Source organism: Phocoena sinus, chromosome 16 (genome assembly GCF_008692025.1).
Source record: "Phocoena sinus isolate mPhoSin1 chromosome 16, mPhoSin1.pri, whole genome shotgun sequence".
NCBI lineage: Eukaryota > Metazoa > Chordata > Mammalia > Artiodactyla > Phocoenidae > Phocoena > Phocoena sinus.
The window spans coordinates 35,562,748-35,585,570 of NC_045778.1; the positions used below are offsets into that span (position 1 = coordinate 35,562,748).

The following is a 22,823-nucleotide window of genomic DNA, read 5'->3' on the forward strand; positions in this document are numbered from 1 at the left end:
AGGATCATGAGAGATTACTACAAGCAACTCTATGCCAACGAAATGGACAACCTAGAAGAAATGGACAAATTCTTAGAAATGCACAACTTGCCAAGACTGAACCAGGAAGAAACAGAAAATATGAACAGACCAATCACAAGCACTGAAATTGAAACTGTGATTAAAAATCTTCCAACAAGGCTTCCCCGGTGGCAGAGTGGTGGAGAGTCCGCCTGCTGATGCAGGGGACACGGGCTCGTGCCCTGGTCCGGGAAGATCCCACATGTCATGGAGCAGCTAGGCCTGTGAGCCATGGCCACTGAGCCTGTGTGTCCGAAGCCTGTGCTCTGCAATGGGAGAGGCCACAGCAGTGAGAGGCCCGCGTACCACACACACAAAAAAAAAACTTCCAACAAACAAAAGCCCAGGACCAGATGGCTTCACAGGCGAATTCTATCAAACATTTAGAGAACAGCTAACACCTATCCTTCTCAAACTCTTCCAAAATATAGCAGAGGGAGGAACACTCCAAAACTCATTGTGTGAGGCCACCATCACCGTGATACCAAAACCAGACAAAGATGTCACAAAGAAAGAAAACTACAGGACAATATCACTGATGAATACAGATGCAAAACTCCTCAACAAAATACTAGCAAACAGAATGCAACAGCACATTAAAAGGATCATACACCATGATCAAGTGGGGTTTATTCCAGGAATGCAAAGATTCTTCAATATACGCAAATCAATCAACATGATACACCATATTAACAAATTGAAGGAGAAAAAACAAATGGTCATCTCAATAGAAGCAGAGAAAGCATTTGACAAAATTCAACACCCATTTATGATAAAAACCCTCCAGAAAGTAGGCACAGCGGGAACTTTGCTCAACATAATAAAGGCCATATATGACAAACCCACAGCCAACATCGTTCTCAATGGTGAAAAACTGAAACCATTTCCACTAAGATCGGGAACAAGACAAGGTTGCCCACTCTCACCACTATTACTCAACATAGTTTTGGAAGTTTTAGCCACAGCAATCAGAGAAGAAAAAGAAATAAAAGGAATCCAAATCGGAAAAGAAGAAGTACAGCTGTCACTGTTTGCAGATGACATGATACTATACATAGAGAATCCTAAAGATGCTACCAGAAAACTACTAGAGCTAATCAATGAATCTGGTAAAGTAGCAGGATACAAAATTAATGCCCAGAAATCTCTGGCATTCCTATACACCAATGATGAAAAATCTGAAAGTGAAATTAAGAAAACACTCCCATTTACCATTGCAACAAAAAAAATAAAATATCTAGGAATGAACCTACCTAAGGAGACAAAAGACCTGTATGCAGAAAATTATAAGACGGACTGATGAAATAAATTAAAGATGATACAAATAGATGGAGAGATATACCATGTTCTTGGATTGGAAGAATCAACATTGTGAAAATGACTCTACTACCCAAAGCAATCTACAGATTCAATGCAATCCCTACCAAACTACCACTGGCATGTTTCACAGAACTAGAACAAAAAATTTCACAATTTGTATGGAAACACAAAAGACCCTGAATAGCCAAAGCAATCTTGAGAATGAAAAACAGAGCTGGAGGAATCAGGCTCCCTGGCTTCAGACTATACTACAAAGCTACAGTAATCAAGACAGTATGGTACTGGCACAAAAACAGAAATATAGATCAAGGGAACAGGATAGAAAGCCCAGAGATAAACCCACGCACATATGGTCACCTTATCTTAGATAAAGGAGGCAAGAACATACAGTGGAGAAAAGACAGCCTCTTCAGTAAGTGGTGCTGGGAAAACTGGACAGTTACATGTAAAGGTATGAAATTAGAACACTTGCTAACACCATATACAAAAATAAACTCAAAATGGATTAAAGACCTAAATGTAAGGCCAGAAACTATCAAACTCTTAGGGGAAAACATAGGCAGAACACTCTATGACATAAATCACAGCAAGATCCTTTTTGACCCACCTCCTACAGAAAAGGAAATAAAAACAAAAATAAACAAATGGGACCTAATGAAACTTCAAAGCTTTTGCACAGCAAAGGAAACCATAAACAAGACCAAAAGACAACCCTCAGAATGGGAGAAAGCTTTTGCAAATGAAGCAACTGACAAAGGATTAATGTCCAAGATTTACAAGCAGCTCATGCAGCTCAATAACAAAAAAAACAAACAACCAATCCAAAAATGGGCAGAAGACCTAAATAGACATTTCTCCAAAGAAGATATACAGACTGCCAACAAACACATGAAAGAATGCTCAACATCATTAATCATTAGAGAAATGCAAATCAAAACTACAATGAGATATCATCTCACACCGGTCAGAATGGCCATCATCAAAAAGTCTAGAAACAATAAATGCTGGAGGGGGTGTGGAGAAAAGGGAACACTCTTGCACTGCTGGTGGGAATGTGAATTGGTACAGCCACTATGGAGAACAGTATGGAGGTTCCTTAAAAAACTACAAATAGATCTACCATACGACTCAGCAATCCCACTACTGGGCATATACCCTGAGAAAACCATAATTCAAAAAGAGTCATGTACCAAAATGTTCACTGCAGCTCTATTTACAATAGCCAGGACATGGAAGCAACCTAAGTGTCCATCATTGGATGAATGGATAAAGAAGATGTGGCACATATATACAATGGAATATTACTCAGCCATAAAAAGAAACGAAATTGAGATATCTGTAGTTAGGTGGATGGACCTAGAGTCTGTCATACAGAGTGAAGTAAGTCAGAAAGAGAAAAACAAATACCGTATGCTAACACATACATATGGAATCTAAGAAAAAAAAAAAAAAAGGTCATGAAGAACCTAGGGGTAAGACGGGAATAAAGTCACAGACCTACTAGAGAATGGACTTGAGGATACGGGAAGGGGGAAGGGTAAGCTGGGACAAAGTGAGAGAGTGTCATGGACATATATACACTACCAAACGTAAGGTAGATAGCTAGTAGGAAGCAGCCGCATAGCACAGGGAGATCAGCTTGGTGCTTTGTGACCACCTAGAGGGGTGGGATCGAGAGGGTGGGAGGGAGGGAGACGCAAGAGGGAAGAGATATGGGGATATATGTATATGTATAACTGACTGACTTTGTTATAAAGCAGAAATTAACACACCATTGTAAAGCAATTATACTCCAATAAAGATGTTAAAAAAAAGAAAAAGAAAAAAAAAAAGAGGCAGGTCCTCACATCTGCAGGAAACGGAAGAGAGAATTCAGCCGTGAGCTCTTGACTGGGGTTTCAGCTCTTGAGAAACCCAGGCAGACATTCCTGGCTGCTGGATAATTAAAGACCAGTCACATGAAGCCAGAGGACCAAGGATGGGAAGATAACATTTTTTTTGAACAGTTAACACCCAGAATCCCCATTACATCAGTAACTATATTTTATTTAAGAAAATACCTGTGTCAGCAGGAGCAAAGGCTACCAGTAAAATTGTTAAATTGATCTTCATGAGAAAATGAGGAGAATCTACTTTGGAGTCAAGACCCAGAGGGAGAAAAGAGAGGGTGGATAGGGAACGGGAAGCTAGCAAGATGTGGAGAAAGGATGAGGCCCTGGGTGGACGGGGTGGAGCTGTGGAGAAGCACACAAGCCTTCTCCGGGAAGACTTCGAAACTTCGAGGCTGTTTGTGCAGCTGCAATACGAAAGTCCCACCTCTACCTCCACCGTATGTGACACCATCTCCGAGACTTGGATTTGTTGTCCTGTTGAAACCAGGAAAGACACTGATTTCCCATCTGGATCGGTACTGGGTAGGGTAGAGGCAGCCCCATCAGAAGCTCAGATGATTTACTTCCTTACTGAGTCCCTAGGGGCAGGATTAGGGCCAGGAGTAATGCAAATAGAAGCCCCCTGTGAAATGTGCTCAGCTCTTCAGGAGACCTGTACAATCCTATCTGGACCTCAGCGGCCTGAGACCTATGCCCACCCCCGTCAGGCTGGAAGGGAGAGGCCCAGGAGGATGACGGCCCTGCTAGGTCACTGGCTATCTGCCTTCCCAGTGCTCTGTGCACATTTCTCCACAGTAAATCTGAGAATTGAGGCAAGTCATATTAGGGTGCTCCAGCCTTGCCTCCCTTGCACTCCAGGGGCCCAGGGAACTGTTGTGCATCCACATTATCAAGGTACAAATCATCCCGGAAGGCAAAGGAAGATGAATGGCAGGCCAGGGTCGCAGCCACACGGGCCAGCTGCAGCTCGCCACCAGACCATTATCCACCCAACACCACAGCTAAAACTGTGGGAAATGTGTTCATTAAGAAAGGCTGCATTTCCTCCAGGCTTCTAAAGAGCCCAGTTTTCTCTTGCCTCCGTCATTAATCAAGCGAAGTAATTAATCAATCAAAGTGCAGGGAGGCCTCACAGAGGCAAACAGCAGGAACTGACCTCTGACCAGATCCTCAGACAGGCTCTAGCCGTCCAGCGAAGTCAGACAAGCAGCCGGCAGAGGGTCCAGCTGGGAGGACAAGCTGACGCCCAGATGTCACAGCTTGAGAAATCCATCTCCAGGCGAGAGCTCTCTGCCAACCTGCTGCCAGCCCACACATCCTGAGAGAGGGCGCCACGGCCAGGCCTGAGGAGGGAGCCGCTGGTGGCAGAGGGCCAAGAGGATGGGGATCTCTGCTCATGTTGAATCCAAGGAGGGGGGAGGGGGGAGAGCTGTGGAGGAACATTTGCTATACCCGAGGCTCTCTGGCCTCCAGTTGTACACATGGCCACCGGCGGCCAGAACTACAACCAGCTGCACCCAAGCAGACCACCTGTTCAACTGGCCCTGACAAAGGCATCGATGCTCACGCTTCCCCAGTCTGGTCCCTACATGTTCCATCTGGGTCTTTAGGGTGAAGAAAACCAGAGAAAGTGACATGAAGTCCAAGGTAGCTCTGATGTGAGGAGGTTCAGTGTTGCTCCAGAGGAAAGAATTCTACAGGTAGGTTGACAAAAAACTTGTAAGCTAGGGAGAAGTCCAAAAAGGCTTACAGAAACAGGGATGTAAGGGGCGGGGTGAAATGCTTTAATAGATTGAGTGAGGAAGGGGTGATTCCATCTATCAATTCCACAATTTTAAAATGCACAAAGAAGAGAAATTCCAACCTGAGGGAGCATTTTATAATAATACCACATTAGCCCCTACAGCCTACGTCAAGGATCAGGCTTCACAGGGACCAGACAACACAGCTTCTCTCATTCGCCTGTCCCGCCTTGGAAACACATTTGAATAGAAATGGGGTAGCAATGTGACAATGTGTCTGTTAGGTCAACTATAGCCCTGAAGTCACCAGGCAATGCAGTTCTGGAGACCAAGGATGCTAAAGACGCACCTCTGACCAAGGCTACCCATGAAATCTGAGCAAAGTCTCAGGGGTCCTTAAGGTCTGGTTGTCACTTTTATTACTAGCTGAGTAAGACAGGCCCTAAACTAACTTGTCGAGAAAACAAGAATCGGAAACACCCAAATAAGACAGTGCTTTGTAGGGAAAAATAAACAACAGCACTGCACACTGGCAAAGGCAATACTTTTGGAGCCACTAGAAGCCACTTATTTAAGTATTTTTCTTCCAAAAGATGTTCTCTTTACTAAATAGGAACCAAAATCATTTGCTATAACTGCCTGGTTGGTTCTGGAGCACAGAAAGCCCTGACCACAGGCCTAACAGAAGAAGATGAAGCTTCTGAGGCCAGCTCAGTACAGAAGCAGAGAGATGAATGATCCTGTAAAAATTCCCTGTTTTTGATGGTCCGCTTGAAAACTTCTAATCCAGAATTATCATCCCAAGAGCAGCCATCTGGGGGAGGAACTAAAGATGGACTTGAGGGTTCCATTTCCGAAAGGATTTTCATTAATTTCATCAAGACAAAGTTAATAATCCACGACATCAATGCTGTTTTTTTTTTTCCTTCAGTTGGTTGTGCTAAACATGTTAGAATTTTCTCCATCAATCTCAGAGGTAGAGGCTGTAGAAATTAGTTTGCCTTCTACACTGTCATTAAGAAAGAAAGAAGTGGTAATAGCTACTGAGGAAACGTGAAGGGAATGGCTTGTAAATGAGATGAATCTGCCCAAATGGCAGCTGGGTAGGATGAGTAAATAAATCCACGTTGGCCTCTCTTCATAGCCCGCACAAGGAAAGAGATGCAATGAATGGAGATAGATTGCTTTAATAACGTATTTTATTTATAGATCTATAAAGAGGCTTCTAGAGACAGGTTAACTTATGTTAAGACCTGCATTCTTAACAGATCCACCCCATCAGTCCTTATCGAGAGTCTCCAAGGAGCAGGGTCTTGTCTGAAGAGCTAAGCGGGTCGCAAAGACAAGGCCTCTCCTTTCCCACACAAGGCAGCGATGATTGTGTGACTGATACGGACAGTACGTGGTGCTGGATGCCGGTGATCAGGGGCTGGACAGGTGGGAAGTGCTCTCCCACCCACCGTGAGGCTTTCCAAGAGCATGCTCAAGAAGGGAGCGGACTACATCATACAAAAAGTAACGAGGCCGTGTTCAGCCTTTCCGTGGAAACCCTGAACACACCTGGCTCCCTCCTCCAGAGCGGTACTGTTAATAGCTCAGCCTTGTTCAAACTGCTTTCTATATGTTCTCCCCTTTAATTTTCATTATGACTCTGAGGGGTAGGTAGTGTTCTAATCCCCAGTTTACACAGAAGGAAACTGAGGCACAGAATGACAAATAATAATAAACAGTTAGTAACTAGAGTTACTGGAATTTGAACCCAAGCAAGCTGGCTCCTGTGCTGTTGTTGCTGTCGCTACTATTACTAACACTACTACAGCCACTGCTGCTGCTGTGACTTCTGCTGCTACGACTGTTACAAGATCTCCATGATTTCACTCTTAAATCTGGCACTTTATGTAGTGCCTGGGTCTCAGAAGGAACAGAGAGAGGTAGGGTGGCCAGGATTCTACGTTCGATATCGCACTGACCTCACTTGATGATGACCAGCCACCCAACTCAGAGCCATGGCTTCGTTCATCCTCCTAACGGTTGTGTGTCATTTCAGAAAGCCCTCTACTGCATTCCTCGCTGCTACCACCAGTCTCCTTTTCTGTCTTGGCCTCCAGGACAGATTCTTTGTATCCAATGTGTTTGACGTGCAACCAAAGAGCTCACCTAAGCCTTTTGCCCAGGGAAAAATGAATAATCAAGACCTAGACAGGAAGTACTTTCTCCTCTCCCTCCACCCCATCAAGGCAGCACGTGCTGGTGTACCGGGAAGCAGCCCTCCTTTCTCCTGGAGTAGAAGTGCACTATGGTAAAGCAAGAACTGAGAAGAATGCATGGGGGATATGGGGCAGGGCACAGCAGGGCTGGTGTACGTTTGGAGGAGGACGAAGCCCTTTGAGGAGAGAGAACCTGGGGAGACCTTCCTAGGAGTGAGACCCTCCCGGGGTCTGGTCCCCACACAGAGTGGCCGGCACCTCCCTGTCCTGCCCCGGGTGGGGATGAGCACACACTGCCTGGGCCACGTGGTAGCACTGCACTTGCATCCACACGGAGAGTGGGATGGTAAATACAGAGGCACCATGAGACCCCCTCACCTCTTCTTCCAAACTCCAGAAGAGAGGAAGGCGGGACAGGTCACGGCAGGAGCCAAAACCACAAATCCTTGCATTAAGCACCTTCCACGTCTGGCCCATATGCCCAGGGCTCTCAAGTCCACGGCCCTGTGGAGGCCTTTGGTCCACTCTCTCGGTCAACCCTTCACCACCTTAGAAAGACCCCAGACCTTGTGATGGCTCCCTGGAGCCATGGGCTTTGGGGAAGAGGGAGTTACTCCAGCTAAAATCTCAGTGTCTTCTGTGCTTCCCTATCAACCAAGAACATATTTCTAGCGTTTGCGGCCTGTTGGAGCGTGTTTCCTCTCCCCGCACCGCCGCCCCCCCCCCCCCCATATAAGATTATAGACTGGATTTGGTACCTTGGCAAATCACACATGTACCCAGCCTACCATAGAGATTCTAATAACCCCCCTCCGCAAATCATGTGCCCCCTGATTAGATGATACCAAGATGTTCTGGGGTGGCCCCGATACTCAGGTGGCAGACACAGCCCATTTCTGCCCTGCAATCCTTACGCCTGGCTAAGTAAAGAAGATGTAACTAGTTTCAAATGCTGAGTGGCAAGCATATCCCATGCACAAACTTCTGAGCGCTTTTCACAAACCCAACTAGGAGAAATTTCCATGCGTCAAATGAAAGTTTTCTTGGGTGCTATATTCCTAGTGGAGACGCAGATGCCGGGCTACCAATAGACAGTCTCCACAGTGCTTCGCTGTTACCCCCAAACATCCAGGGAGAAAACACCTCTCACAATAGGTACACAGCTCCACATCCCCCTCGCAGGCCCAAGAGGAGCTAACCCTGCTTGCACCTATGTCAAGAGAGTGGCAGAATAACTAACCATACACACTGTACTTCTCATCTTGGAAGGAATGGAACAGGTGGGCAAGTGATGCTCCTACCCTTTTGCCCCCCCCCGGTCAGCTGGGAATCCAGCATGTTCTGGTTGACCTAAGCCTCAGCATTCAGAAGATGAACTGGGACAGTTCCCAGCTGTTTCCATATTATTGACTTTCTACACGGAAGAACTTAAAACAGGTTCAAAATGATGACTCCCCGCAGGAAGGCTCTACCCCTAGTCCTGCCAGATGAAATCATGCCCCACAAAACAGTCATCACAGAAGCCTAAGAGACAGGACTCTCCTTACTCCCTAAGCACGCAACTTTTAAATATTAGAGGCACCCAGTGAGCTCATACGTCCTGCCTGCTGACAATGGCCATATCTGCCTGCTAATGTGCTTAGAGGCACTGCCCAGTTGACTGGTTTCAATGTCAGCAAACGACAGAGAGTTCTAGTTACTAAAGTTGGTGAGCAACAGCACTCAGCCAAGAGCTGAGGCGTATTGTTGACCGCGACAGGCCAAGTGTACGGGTGAGACTTCCTCCTGGAGGGAGCTTGGGAGGCAAGCACTGACCTGCAGCATTTGGAGGTAGCCTTCCTGGGGGTCGCAGAGCAGGGAAGAGATGCGGTGGTTGTTCCTCATGCATTTCTGGTTGTCCTTTGCAGATGGGAAGATCTGCCGGACCACGGTCATCCTGCCAAGGGCACTGTGGACCAGATCCAGGATCTCGGGGTCACTGATTTCCTGGGAAGATAACCAGAAATGTTTACCATTGACTCATGAGCTCATGATCTCTGCAAAAGACTTACCAGTAGTTGTCTAGGTCTACAGCCTAAATAGCTGATGCCAAAGGGGTTATGAGTTTGGGCCCAAGGTCAAAGAATTCATTTGTTGCTTATTGACAAATAAAACTTGCTTACCCTAAAATGCAAACAGGATTATTCAACACCTTCCCTGAAGGACAGGAAAAGATATCTGCAGCTAAACCACCAATGCACTGGCTTCCACGGAGTCAAACTCAAAAAGAACCAGTGCTGTCAAATGTCACAACAGGCATTAGCTGGAATTAAAGGCTAAATTTCCTGTTGGGAGTCATCTACCTGATTTAGACAAGGAAAACTGGTTTTCTCTGGCACAGCTGACCAAAATACAATGAGTTTCCCCTAATTCTTTAATAATTAGATTTTCTTGTAAAAAAAGATCTGCATACAAATTTTAAAAATATGTCCACTCATTCATTGCACAAAATCTACCCAACAGCTCCTCTGTGATTTGTTCTGTGTTGAGCACTGGGCATATAGCAGTGAATGAGTCAGGCTTAATCCCATCTGATGAAACTCAAGGTTTCATCATAGGATGAAATATGCTGAGTGATGTCATATGGAAATCTAGAGGCAAAGGAAACCCATCGTGCTTCCACATGAGACCATTTGCTAAGCTCTTTACACACATTTTATCAGTTGGTACTCACAACAACCTTAGGAATTCTATGAGGAAGATCCTATTATTATCCTATTGAAAATGAGCACTCTCACGCATAGAAATAGCAAAGGGAGCAGGCTAAGGGGAGCTCTTTCCAGGACGAGGCTTGTGTGAGGAATTAGCGCTGAAGCTGAACCTGAAGGATGACCTTGTTAGGCAAAGTGCTTGCAGGTAGGGGGGAGGGGGAGGGGCAGTGCAGAGCTGAGTCGTTGGCCATGCTCCTGAAGATGCGGGCAACAGGTGGCACCCTGTGGTACCCTATTCCGGTACAGGTAGTGGGGTGCCCCTCCAACCTAGGGAGGGGCAGGGCCACTGGCAGCGGGGAGAGATGGTCAAAGGCAGCATGGGATCTGTGTCCTGGGCCAGATGTGGGTGTGGGGTTCAGTAAATCCCGCTAAATCATCCTCACTAGAGACAATGAGAAGCCCTTGAAAGATTTTATCCACCAACAAGCCACAATCAGATTTACATTTTAAAAAATCTCTGGCTGCTGTATGGAGTGAGGATTAGAGAGGAACAAAACAGCTCCATGTCTGAGATCAACACAGGAACTACAAGAAATGGACATTCACCAAGGGTTTTGGCGGTGGGAGACAGTCAGGTTAAGAAAGCCCTGGTTTGCTGGTTCTAAGAAGTGACTCCATCAGTGTTGGTTGCAAGTCAAGATGTTAACTGTGAATAACTGTGTTTTAAAATTGGTCTTAAGTTTTCCTCCTTGCAGATGACACAGTCTGGAGTTGAGACAATGAGATGGTATAAATGGACCTAATGAGGTGAGAAATGAGTGATCAGAAGTTTCAAAATCACTTAAACAAGAACATAACATGTTTAAGGGTATAAGGGTAAACAAAGTATTTCAGGAATGTCCTAGGTGCTCAATATGAGTGTGTAGACTGGTCAGTTGTAGCCATATGCTAGATCTGGGAGAAAGGAGGAAATTAAGAATTGCATCCTTTTAGAATGATCAGTAGTTCCCAAGTATGCAGAACTGCAGGCATTTCAAAAGAATTGAAGTGCTATTACCTATTGAATCTGGGTTTAAGCCACTTAAACTTTGTAGTTCAGACAAAAGTCTGTTTAAGGGACAATGATCTTGTTGGATTAGGACCAACTGACAATCAATGGTGTGGAAATTGCAATATAGGACCACCAAGTGAGACGGGCCCAGGACCCAGTTGGGCTTCAGGAAACGAAGCAGAGAATGTAGCTGAGCCTGGACGTTTGTGCTCTGCTCTTAGCTGCCCTGCTAATGGATGCCTTGCCCCAAGCATAGGATAGTAGGATGAGAGAAATCATATTCTGACCTAATAGTAAGTAGAACTATAAGAAAGAGCAATAAGTGGAGTGGTCAGCTTTACTTGGAGAAGGAATATAGAGGCCTTTGCGGTGGGGGAAGGGGGATTTTTTTTTTGCGGTACGTGGGCCTCTCACTGTTGTGGCCTCTCCCGTCGCGGAGCACAGGCTCCGGACGTGCAGGCTCAGCGGCCATGGCTCATGGGCCCAGCCGCTCCGCGGCATGTGGGATCTTCCCGCACCGGGGCACGAACCCGTGTCGCCTGCATCGGCAGGCGGACTCCCAACCACTGCGCCACCAGGGAAGCCCCCCCCCCCTTTTTTTTTAACCTAGAAAAGTCACGAGGTCATGAAGAATGTAATTTGCAAAAGGGGGGTTATCAAAGCCAGCACACCTTGGAAAGGAAATGGATATGTTACAAACCTTTTGTTTTTCTCACTTACTTTCCATAGCAGAGGTCACCATAGAAGTTCTTTTATTAAGCCTCTCCTGCACCCTCAACTTCCCGATGGGAGAGTCAGTGGCACTGAACCCTCCCTACTGCGCCCCAAGAAGAACCCTGGAAATTGTAGGGGGCCTGGCTGATGGGGGAACACAGTACCTTTCTAATAGGTATAACCCTCACCTTCCCTGGCCACATGCAGCAGCCCCTGGCGTGAGTGGCTAAAGAAGCCAGGGCAGCCAGGACCTAATCAAGGGGGCTGGGTCCCTGTCCCAAGTAGCCCAGATCTCCAGACTATTCCTTTTCAATTCTGCCTACCCAGGACAGAGATGAGAACTTGGTACAGCTTCTTCCAACCCATCAGCTGCTATAAGCCTTCCTCAGAGTAAGGATCAGCTGGATTTCTACAGACCTCCCATCTCCCGTGGCCCAGTTTTCACCCACTCACTTGGGGTCGAAGCACTCCTACCCACCTCCCCACACCTCTGGGCCTATCCTTAGTATCTAGTACAGAGATAGCTGCAATCACATTCTAAGAATCCATGGAAGCAACTCCCCTGGATCGCTTGGAGGCAAGAAAAAGGGTCACTTCTCCTCCTAGGAATGTATCCTTCCCTCGGACACTTCCAAGCCTGCATCATCAATCAGTTCCGGCAGCTGCATGCCAGGCCCTCTTCTGTCCTGTTGGCCCTACCATGTCGCTTCAGTACCACTGGGCTGCACACAGGTATCTGCTCCCACTCTGCTCACTGCTGTCAGGCAGGCACTGCCTCCAGGCTGCACACCAGGTCAGCCTCTGGACCACTGTGAACAGGACCAAACTCCGGGCCTTCCTAAGGGTGCCGAGGGCAATGCAAGCAGCCTATTTACACAACCCACATGGAGAACAAACTTCCCCTCTGCCCCAGTTGAACATTCCTTCCAGACAGTGCTGCTGATGAGCAGAAGAAACAAGACAATGTGTATATACTGTGTGATCCCCACTGACCTCACCAAAGCCATCAAGGCAGCAATGAAACAGTAACACATCATACCCAGAAGCTCACTGAAGTGCTGAAGGGCACAGGCTCAAAATAAATCTTGCTTATTTGATTACTTTTTAAGTTTGCCTTGTGAAATATATCTTAATGCACAAACATTACATAAAGTATGAATAATAAAATGATTTCAGTGTACCTTCCATCAAAAAATAACCTGCATCTTGGTTGGATGCCTCCTCCCCAAATGCTTACCATTTCCTCCTCACCAGGAGCTGCCTTTGTCTTGCTATAACTTATGTATGTAACCTAAATAATATATATCTTAGTCTTGTACATTTTGTTCACCTTTGTGTAAGCTAAACAGTCTGCATCCTCTTACAACGGTGTTTTAACACAGTGGTTCTCAAACTTTGTTGTGTATCAGGATCACCTGGGGAACTGGCAAAATTACAGAGGTACAGTCCAGTCCCATTTCCACAAGCAAGGCTTCTGTGTCTCCACTGGCTCTCCAGACAATGCCAGTACTCACCAACGTCTAAAACCCACTGCGTTTAACATTACGTTTTTGTGATCTATTCATGGTGATGGACGCAGCTCTGGTTTATTCATTTTCACAGCGGTCCTATTGTGCTGTGTGATTCTGCCACAATGTATTCACCCTATTGTGATTACCGTTTGAATGTTTTTGCTTCTTTGCTATTAGGAACAAAGCTTCTACGTACATTTTTCCTGCCTGTGTGTCTTGGTACACACTTTTAAGAATTTCTCTATATACCTAGAATTAGAATTCCTCCATGGGAGAATATGTACATGTTCAAGTTTACTAGGTAATACCAAATTTCCAAAGTGATTTGTATCCACTGATAATTGTGTGTGGTGAAGAGAGTCCCCGTTGCTCTGCATGGTTCCCTGCTCCTAATAGCCTATGACTTCCTAATATTTGCCAATCTGGTGAGGATGAACTGGTACATCACTGGATTTTAATTTCCACTTCCCTAATTCTTAATAGAGTTAAATATCTTTCATACATTCATGAATCATTTGTGTTTCCTTTCTTGTATCTGTGTTTTTGTCCAATTTCCTGGGTTGGATATCTCGCATATTGATTTGTGGGACTTTTTTTTTTTAGTTCTGGATATTAAGCTTTTGCCACATGCTGCAAATATCTTCTCCAGCTTCCAGAATGTTAGGTAGAACTAGCCTGTAAATTCATCTAAACTGGTGTTTTCTTTGTAGAAAGATTTTTATTACTAATTAAATTTCCTTATTTTTATAGGAATTTTGCTTGTTTTGTCTTCCTTGCCCTAAGTCACTTTTTTCTAAAAATTCAGCCATGTTGTCCAAATTTTCCAATTAATGGCATAAGTTGTTCACAATGTCACTCTACTTCTATTCTCTCCAGTGCATCTAAAGTTGTGTGCCATCACCCATTTCTAATCATCTGTATTTGTGTCTTCTCTCTTACTTTGATCCTAGAAGTTTGTGTATTTTATGAATTCTCTTTAAAAAGTAAGTTTTGGCTTAACTGATACTCTTTTAGGTGTTGGTTTTCTATTTCATTAATGTCTACTCATCTTGATTACTTTTATTTTTCTATTTTCTTTGGATTTCTGAAGTGGTTATTTTTCAAACATTTTTTCATGTGAAGCTTAGGAAAGCTTTTGTCTTACCTAATGATAGTATTTAAGACTATATATCTACTCCCAAACATTGCTCTGGTTGTGTCCCAGAAGTTATCACATATATTAATTGTATCATTATTTCTAAAATTCCTTTTTTTTTTTGTGGTACGCGGGCCTCTCACTGTTGTGGCCTCTCCCGTCGCGGAGCACAGGCTCCGAACGCGCAGGCTCAGCGGCCATGGCTCACGGGCCCAGCCGCTCCGCGGCATGTGGGATCTTCCCGGACCGGGGCATGAACCCGTCTCCCCTGCATTGGCAGCCAGACTCTCAACCACTGTGCCACCAGGGAAGCCCCTAAAATTCCTTTTTGATTTATTTTTGACCCATGAGTAGTGTACTAGAGATTTTTTTTCCAAAATTTTCCAAACATAAGGTTTTTTTTTTTTAGTAATCTTCGTATTGATTTAAGTTTAAATGCATTGTAACCCAAGAATGTGGACCGTGTGATACAAATCCTTTAAAATTTACTGAGCCTCATTTTGTGACAGTTTGCATGAATGTTTCATGCATGTTCACTGCCCAATTGTTGTTGATTTCAGTGGTCTGTTTTTAGGTCCATTAGATGAGGAATTTTTCTATTTCTCTTTGTATTCAGTCTATATTTTCAAAAACCATACTGTCTTTTATTAATTACATGTAAGTTTAGAATTACAAACCCTTGCTCAACTGAACCTTTTATCATTATTTAGATACCCTCTTTATTTCTAGTAATGCACCTTGCCTTATAGTCTACTGTTATTAACATATCTACACCAGTTTTAGTTTGGTTAGAGTCTGCCTGCTTTTTTCTCATTACTTTGCTGTCAGTCTTCCTCTGTCTCACATTTTAGGTGGGACTCCTGTAAGCAAAATATACTCGACTTTTTATATCCATCCTAGACATTTGAGTAGAAATCTTAATCCATTTATATTGGCTTATGATTACATACATATATGGATTAATTTTATCATATTATTTACATATTTTACCATTTCTTTTTTCTTCCTTCTTTTTAGCTTCCTTTTGGAATGATTTTTTCCTATTTTCATTTTCTTACCCTCTTTTAGAAGTTATATTAGCCATTATTCTCTCATTGGATATCATAGATATTTTAATATGCATAAAAGTGTAAAATTAATCAATATTTTTTACTCTCTTCTTCAATCTTTATCTCTAATCACCATCGTTTCAACTAATGTGATGATATCTAGTATTTTAATTCTATCTTTCTTTGTGCCCTCTTATCACACATAATTTCCATTGTTTTATACAGTTAATATTTATCTACTTAAACAATATTTATCAATATATTTGTTATACATTCTTCTGTGGACCTCAAACCTTACATCTCAGATCACTTTTCTCCCCCTGAAGTATATCATTTAGGATTTCCTTTAATGTGGGTTTGCTGGTGATAAACTTAGTTTCTGTTTATTGGAAAATATCTTTTGTTTAGCTCATTCTTGAAATAGAAAATTCTAAGTTGAACACTATTTTTCATAGCACAGTGAAGATAATATTACACTGTATTCTTACTTCTATTTTTGTCCAGTGTATTATTTTCCTATGGTTGCAACAACAAATTAACACAAACTTAGTGGCTTGGAACAACAGCATTTTGTTCTGTCACAGTTCCACAGGCCAGAAGTCCAAAAATCAGTCTCACTGGGCTGATATCAGAACGTTGGCAAGGATATACTCCTTCCAGAGGCTCTAGGGGAGAATCTGTTCCTTGCCTCTTACAGTTTCTCGTGGTTGCCAGCACTTCTTTGCTTGTAGCCACATCACTCCAATCTCTTCCTCCCTGGTCACATTGCCTTCTCTTCTTCTGTATAGTTAAATATCCCTTTGCCTCCCTCTTAAAAGGACACCTGGGGTTGTATTTAGGGTACACTTGGATAACCCAAGGTAATCTCCCCATTTCAAGACTGTTAACTTAATCATGTTACAAAATCTCTTCTGCCGTGTAAGGTGACACTCACAGTTTCCAGGGACTAGGCCCTGGATATCTTTGTGGACCATTATTCAGGCCACAACCTCCAGTTATTAGGAATCAGTTTAAGTGTCATTCCTTTGAAGATGACCTGTGTTTTCTCTCTGGATGCTCACCAGTCTCTGGTGTTCTGTGGTCACACTATGAGGTGTGGATTTCTTATTTTTATTCTGCTCCTGATCCTTGGGCTTCCTAGATCTGAGGTTTAGTTTCTTTCAATAATTCTAGAGAGGTCTAAACCGTAATATCCTTTCATGTTATTTTTCCCTGTCATCTCCTATTTCCTTCTGGAAATCCAACCAACAGTACGTTAGATCTTATTCTATCTTTTATGTGTATTAACCTCTCTTTCATATTTTCCACCTCTTTGTTTCTCTGGGCTACATCCCAAATAATCTCTTCATATTTTCCAATTCACTAATTCTTTCTCTGTATGTGTCCACTTTGATTCTTTTTTTTAGCTTCAATTATTAGGTTTTTAATTTCCTGAAGCTGTTTCTTTCTTAATTCTGCTTCTTTTTAAAACGTGTTTTTACTCCTTGCTCATATTTCCCAGCATCTCTTTACTTTTGAAACATGTCTAGGCATATACTTATTTCATAGTCTATGTCGGATAATCCTAATATCTAAAGTCACTTCAGATCTGATGAAGCTGTCCCCCCCCTTTTTTTTTTTCCTGGGATTTCACTCATGATGGCTTTTCTTTCTTTCTCACCTGCCCTCCTTCCCTTTTTCTTTCCTTCTTTCCTCCCTTCCTTCCACCCTCCCTCCCTCCCTCCCTCCCTCCCTTCCTCCCTCCCTCCCTCCCTCCCTTCCTTCCTCCCTCCCTCCCTCCCTCCCTCCCTTCCTTCCTCCCTCCCTCCCTCCCTCCCTCCCTTCCTTCCTTCCACCCTCCCTCCCTTTCTTTCTCACATGCAATCTTATTCTCCTAGAACTTCCTTAGGAATTCTCTGAAGCTTGACGCAATTGCCATTACTTCGGAAAATATTTATGCTTGCTTCTACCACCTCGCTAGGATCACTCCCAATCTATAACCACATAATTTAACATGAGATTTTCCTTTGTGCTTTGTTAGGCACCATAGGTGGTGTGACTTGGATCACAAGCCTGCATGAGAGTTATCACTTCTCAAGAAAATATCCCTCCGCTAGGCAACTCCGAGTCAAGGCAGGAAATTTCCCTTCCTATTCCCTTCTGCACAGTGGGTTTGTTTCTCATCAGCCCTTATAGTGAGGATGTAAGTCTCCAGCTTTATGTGGAAATCTCTCATTTGCTTGGTCCTTACACTGGACCTCATGTGTTCTATGTCCCACACAGCCAGAAGAACAGAAGCTCAAGGTCTCCACAGCGTGACCAATAGATTTAAGGCAAAACCTAATTTGAAGCTCAACTATTTCCGAGAGTTTCCATTTTCACTTTATATTTGGCTCTTGTGGACATTATTCTTGACTGTTCAGTGACCTACTTTAAACTATTTTTAAAATACATTACTTCCACCTTTTTTAGTTCTTTTCCTTTTGGGAGTGTCATTCAAGCTAATTATTCTTCTGAAAGACATACTACTCAACCTTGTATATAGAATTTTAATTCCTTAAGGCATGACCCTGCCTTTTTCTTGGGATACCTATCCATCTCCCAAATCCCTCTCTATGTGTCTTGGCTGTGTGACTGACTAAACCTCAGTTCTTATGCTACAATTTACATTTGCTTCACTTGCCTGCCTTCTCCAAAGTTCACTGTCATTAATATTAAAAGGAGGCCTAGTTCTGCGGGGCCCAAGAGAAGCATGTGCAACCTTTTCCATTTGGTCAAATCCCAATTGTATTCTTGAATCATCTCACTATTACAGGTGGAAGAAGGTAAATATTTGGCAGGTTCCACCTTATTTATTTTCTGTTGCTCCAGAAATATCCCCCCTGAATTTCTGTTACCTTTCTTGCCTGCAATCTAGAAGGCTCCACTATAAATCCTCTCTCAATACTGCTCATTCAAGAGATTATCTTTGTGAGAGATGATGCTGTCTTGGACTAAAGTGGTTCCAAATGGATCACGTTTAAAGATGGTAGAATGTAGGAAGTGGAGCACATATTGATTGTGGAATTAAAACAAAGAGAGAGCAAACTACTGCTGGAACTTGCTTCTTTTTCAATGGAAGAATTATATGCAGTTTGGTGACAAAAATATTGTAACAACTAAAACAAGTAGAGAAGAAAACAGGGATGACGTTCCCAGTAACATTACACCCTTCTTGCCAGCCATCGGGGGTGGGGGAAAAGACTCTTTTGTGTCTTGTAGCACACCTAAAGAAAGATTTCTAGGAAAACAATAAAATGTGAGACTTGCATCACGCACTGAATAATAAAAATATTTACTGTCTCTAAACTTGTACTGAGAATACACACTGAAGCTTAGGTGATCTTCATCTTAGCTCCATTAAATTATTAGGAAACCTCTACAAATCTCCACTTACAAAGAGTTAAAACTGAAGAAACATTAGAAAAATTCTAAAGAAAATCCAGTCCTCACAACCTCCCAGACAGGACATACTTAATTCACTGATCAAAACCAAAACTGTCCTTCTTAAAGAGCACAGAAAGGAACAGAATGGGATCTGATAGTCACCATTCAGAGGTAACATGTGTCTTCAGTCAGTGTCTCTGGCTGGCTTCAGGGGGGCCCACCTTTCCCCCCAAATGTAAAGTATACAAGTACGTGTGCATTTTCCTGTGGAGAAAAGCCCATAGGTTTCCAAAGAAGCCTTTGACTCCAAAAAGGTGATGACCAACTGATGTGGAAGCTAGTAAGGGTTTTTAAAGTCTTCCTTGCTGCCAACTGTGAGAATATAAACGATGATGACAACACTGACAGAATAATTCGGAGACAGAGGAGTTTCAGTATCTGTCAGACTTAGCTGTTTCCTCCTCACTTCCATTCAGGCCTCTGATGTAAAATCAACAACGAAGACAACAAAAATAGGATCCAAGAAGCAATGGAATTTGTACAGTGAGCTACTTTGCAGGAATAAAAAAGACTGAATACTACAGTACTACATTATTACCTGTACAGCTGTAGATAACAGAGCTAAGGAAAACAGAAAGAGAAAGCAAGACAATGAAGAGCAAGTTACAGAATGATGGATCGAACAGTAGAAATGTATGTAATGGGACAACAGAAACATAACTGTGAAGGACACGCACTGACCTCGGGAGAGTGGTTGCCCCTGGGCAACACACAGATCTGCTGCCTTCCTGACCGTCTCGCCCCTCTTCTTCTGTGCCGGCACAGCCCTCACGTGAACAGGTGCCCTGCCCTCCACCATGGGATTCCAAGTCGGGGTGACCCGCTGTGTCCAGAACCAGAGGTACATCCTGCTTGGTCTGAGCCAACCTGCGTGCTCCTACTACTTTCAGCAGTTTTAGGGAGGGTACGTGACTCCATTTCTGATTGTTGAGATGTGAGGGGGTTTCTCTCTGAGCGATTCTGAGGTTCGCTCAGTATTAAAAAGCCCTAGAAGAGACAGCAACTTTCTGCCTCTGGAGGTTTGAATCACAGGGAGATTCCATGTGAAGGCAGGTCTAGCACACTGAGGACCACAGACCAAACCGGGGTCCTGAGGGTACTACTCAGCCTCTGAATCACTCTGCCCTGTAACCATATGACATACCTCTGAGCCTTCTCTAAGGTGAGATAATAAAATCTCGGTCCACTTAAGGAAATTAGATTCAGATTTTTCTGTAATTTATAGTCAACATCAGCCTGTCTGGTACAGAATTTAATGGGATCTGTAAGTGGGTACAGAACAGACTCCAAGGTAAGTGGGTACAGAACAGACTCCAAATCTATCTGAAATGGTCAATTTCTTAAAAATTAAGATCTCAAATAATACAAAATTTGAATGGTGGACATGTAGGTGTTTGTTATATCGTGCTCTGTATCTTTTAAACTTCTTAAAAATATTTTATTTTAAACAGAGGGAGAAGCACTACAGAAGCCTCACTTCGAGTCTGAATAGCAAAGAGGATACATTTTTATAATGAGGAGAAATCTTCGAAATAGCAATCAAAATGATAAGGATCTCCTTTTTCTAAATATACATTTTGGCAAACAAGATGCGAAACTCATAAACAAATAAGTTTTTGTCTAATCTTTAAGACTTCAGTAAAATTTCTGAACCTTCTGATATCAGGGGAAACTCTTACTAAAATATTTATTTAGAGTTCTAAACTTACATAGGGCTGTGCAATCACATTATGAGTCATTTCCTTTTATTCCTTAGAAAGACCTAGATCTATCAAACATCTGTGTGATACCAGCATTATTCCATCTCTGGAAAAATAATAAAGTTTATTTTCCTCATAAAAAAGATGGTGTCAGTAATTTCAAGTTGATGATCGTAGAGAAACTTCACAGACAAGGCTGGCTTGAGAGAAGTTGAGAAAATAGAAGGAGGATTCAATAAAGCTGTGATGAAAGAATTACTCCCAGCGAAGTCAACAGGCTTTTCAGAATGTCTGCTGTATTCGGGTCCCTATGGAGCGCTTAAGGCAAGGCAAGCTAAGGCTCCAAGGAGACAAAGACATCCTGGTGAGGAAGAGAGGGCAGGAAGAAGCTGCCAAAGCTTGTGCTGGTTCCACTTCCAGGACACAAGGCAGAGAAGAAGGGCACTTTCTGAGAGGTTGTTTTGATCAGAGACATACCATGTCTCATTATTCGTCCCCTAAGAACTCATGGGGGCATGCATGAGTCTCCCTATTTTACATAGTATATAGAAGATTGCCATAGAGGATCCCCTTTGCTCCTCCAAGTGTGGCCCGTGGACCAAAAGAATCAGCATCACTGCCTGCTTGTTAGAAATGCAGGCTCTCAGACCTATCTAACCAGAATCTGCATTTTGACACCAGCCCCAGGTGATTCATAGGCATGTTATGTTTGAGAAGCTCTGGTCTAAGATATTATAGAAGTGAAGTGAAGAGGCTGGAGGACCTGGAATCAGATGGGTTTGGGTTCCGTCCATGGCTTCTCCTCTTCCTGGCTTTGTAACTTGGACAAGGCGCTTAATTTCTTTGAGTGCCATCAGTACATGGGATAACAGTACTTCCCAGGGTTTTTGACTTAATTCAGTGACTTTAATTCAGTGGGATCCAACACTCCTAGCACAAAGTTTTGCAGCAAGTACCGCTTATCCTTCTAACTCAAAAACTAAAGCTCCTTCTACAACCTTAGAAGGCCAACAGAAGACCCGCGTCAGCCTGGCCTCCAAGCAAGCCAGAGCAGCCCTTTTCCTGCCCTTCCTGTCACCCCATTGCTCCTGCAGCCTCTTCTTCACCCCTAAAGGAGCCCATAGCTGACCACCCCAATTTGCTTTGAGTTCTTTCCTGCTCTTCATCTCCAAGAGACCCCAGCATATACTTGACTCCCTGGACTCAACCACTCCATCATTTTCTTTAAAATGGCCCACTGACTGAAAATTTGTATGGCTTCTTTTATTTTTATAAATGGCACAAACAGTTTCTGATCGCAAGCCCACACTCTTCCTGCCCCTTTATACTCGGGTTGCCGAGGGCTACAGGTGGCAGGGCTCTCCCCCACCCCGCCTCCTCCATCACAGCCCATTCCCATGAATGGTCCAGTCAGACCAGCCAGCAATAAGCAGCTGAACTTGTTCCCTAAAGACCTGCAGCTGCCTGCGGCCAGAGGGCTGGACGGATGTCCCCTCAGGCTCTCTGTGAAGTTCAGGGAAACCCTCCCCAGGCCTGCTGTTTACCAGGAGGATCTTCCCTCTTGCCTGAGAAGGTTAAATTTGCCCAGAGCTTTGCATTTTTAGTGGCTCTTTTATTCTATTTCATTTAATTGAGTTTTTATTTCATCACATTTTTTTCTATTTTATTTGGCCATGAGCACAAGGTGGATATCTGCCCTCCAATGAGCCAGGGGACACACACATGTCCCCAGCATTTACTGGGGACAGTCCCTAAAGCTCCTCTGATTGGCTGGTTTTCTACGGATGACAGCTTGAGTGGGCTATCGGTGAGAGTCATCCACCCTTTCTCTCCTCTCCTTTCCTTTCTGTTTCTGATTTTCACTTTCTCCTCTCCTATTTCCACTGTCTCCTCTGTCTCTCCCTCTTCATCCTCCGCCCCTCTTTTCCCTCCATCTTCTTCAGCCTTCCTGCTTCCTTCAACCTTGCAAGTTCTGAATTCTTACAACCCCATGTCACCCACCTCTACTCATACAGTTTCCCTTAATTCCAGTGAACTTAGAACATCTAAGGAAAGTCAAAACAATTCCGAGAAGTGGTTCAGCATTTGCTAATCTTACCCTCTCTTTTTCAGATGTGATATTCCTGAAATACGCTCTAAGTTGGACCTGAAATGTATATTTCTGTAGGTCTGGACCTGGGCATTAAAAGCACTAAAATAACTGTTAGGGACAGGCTAAAAATAGTCTGGTTTGCCATTTGGAGAGCAGGACAAATCAAAGTCTGTCCAGTTCAATAACTTGGGGCAG

At 43.7% G+C, this 22,823-nt stretch overlaps 1 protein-coding gene across 2 annotated transcripts in view; it reads right to left on the reverse strand.

Moving 5' to 3' along the window:
• The window catches only part of GRID1 (glutamate ionotropic receptor delta type subunit 1), a 671,539-nt gene that overhangs the window by 215,562 nt on the left and 433,154 nt on the right, over positions 1-22,823 (reverse strand). For both annotated transcript variants that reach the window (XM_032609306.1, XM_032609307.1), the window contains exon 6: positions 9,037-9,207. In XM_032609306.1, coding sequence (XP_032465197.1) covers positions 9,037-9,207 — 171 coding nt within the window. The remainder of the gene's footprint in view (positions 1-9,036; positions 9,208-22,823) is intronic.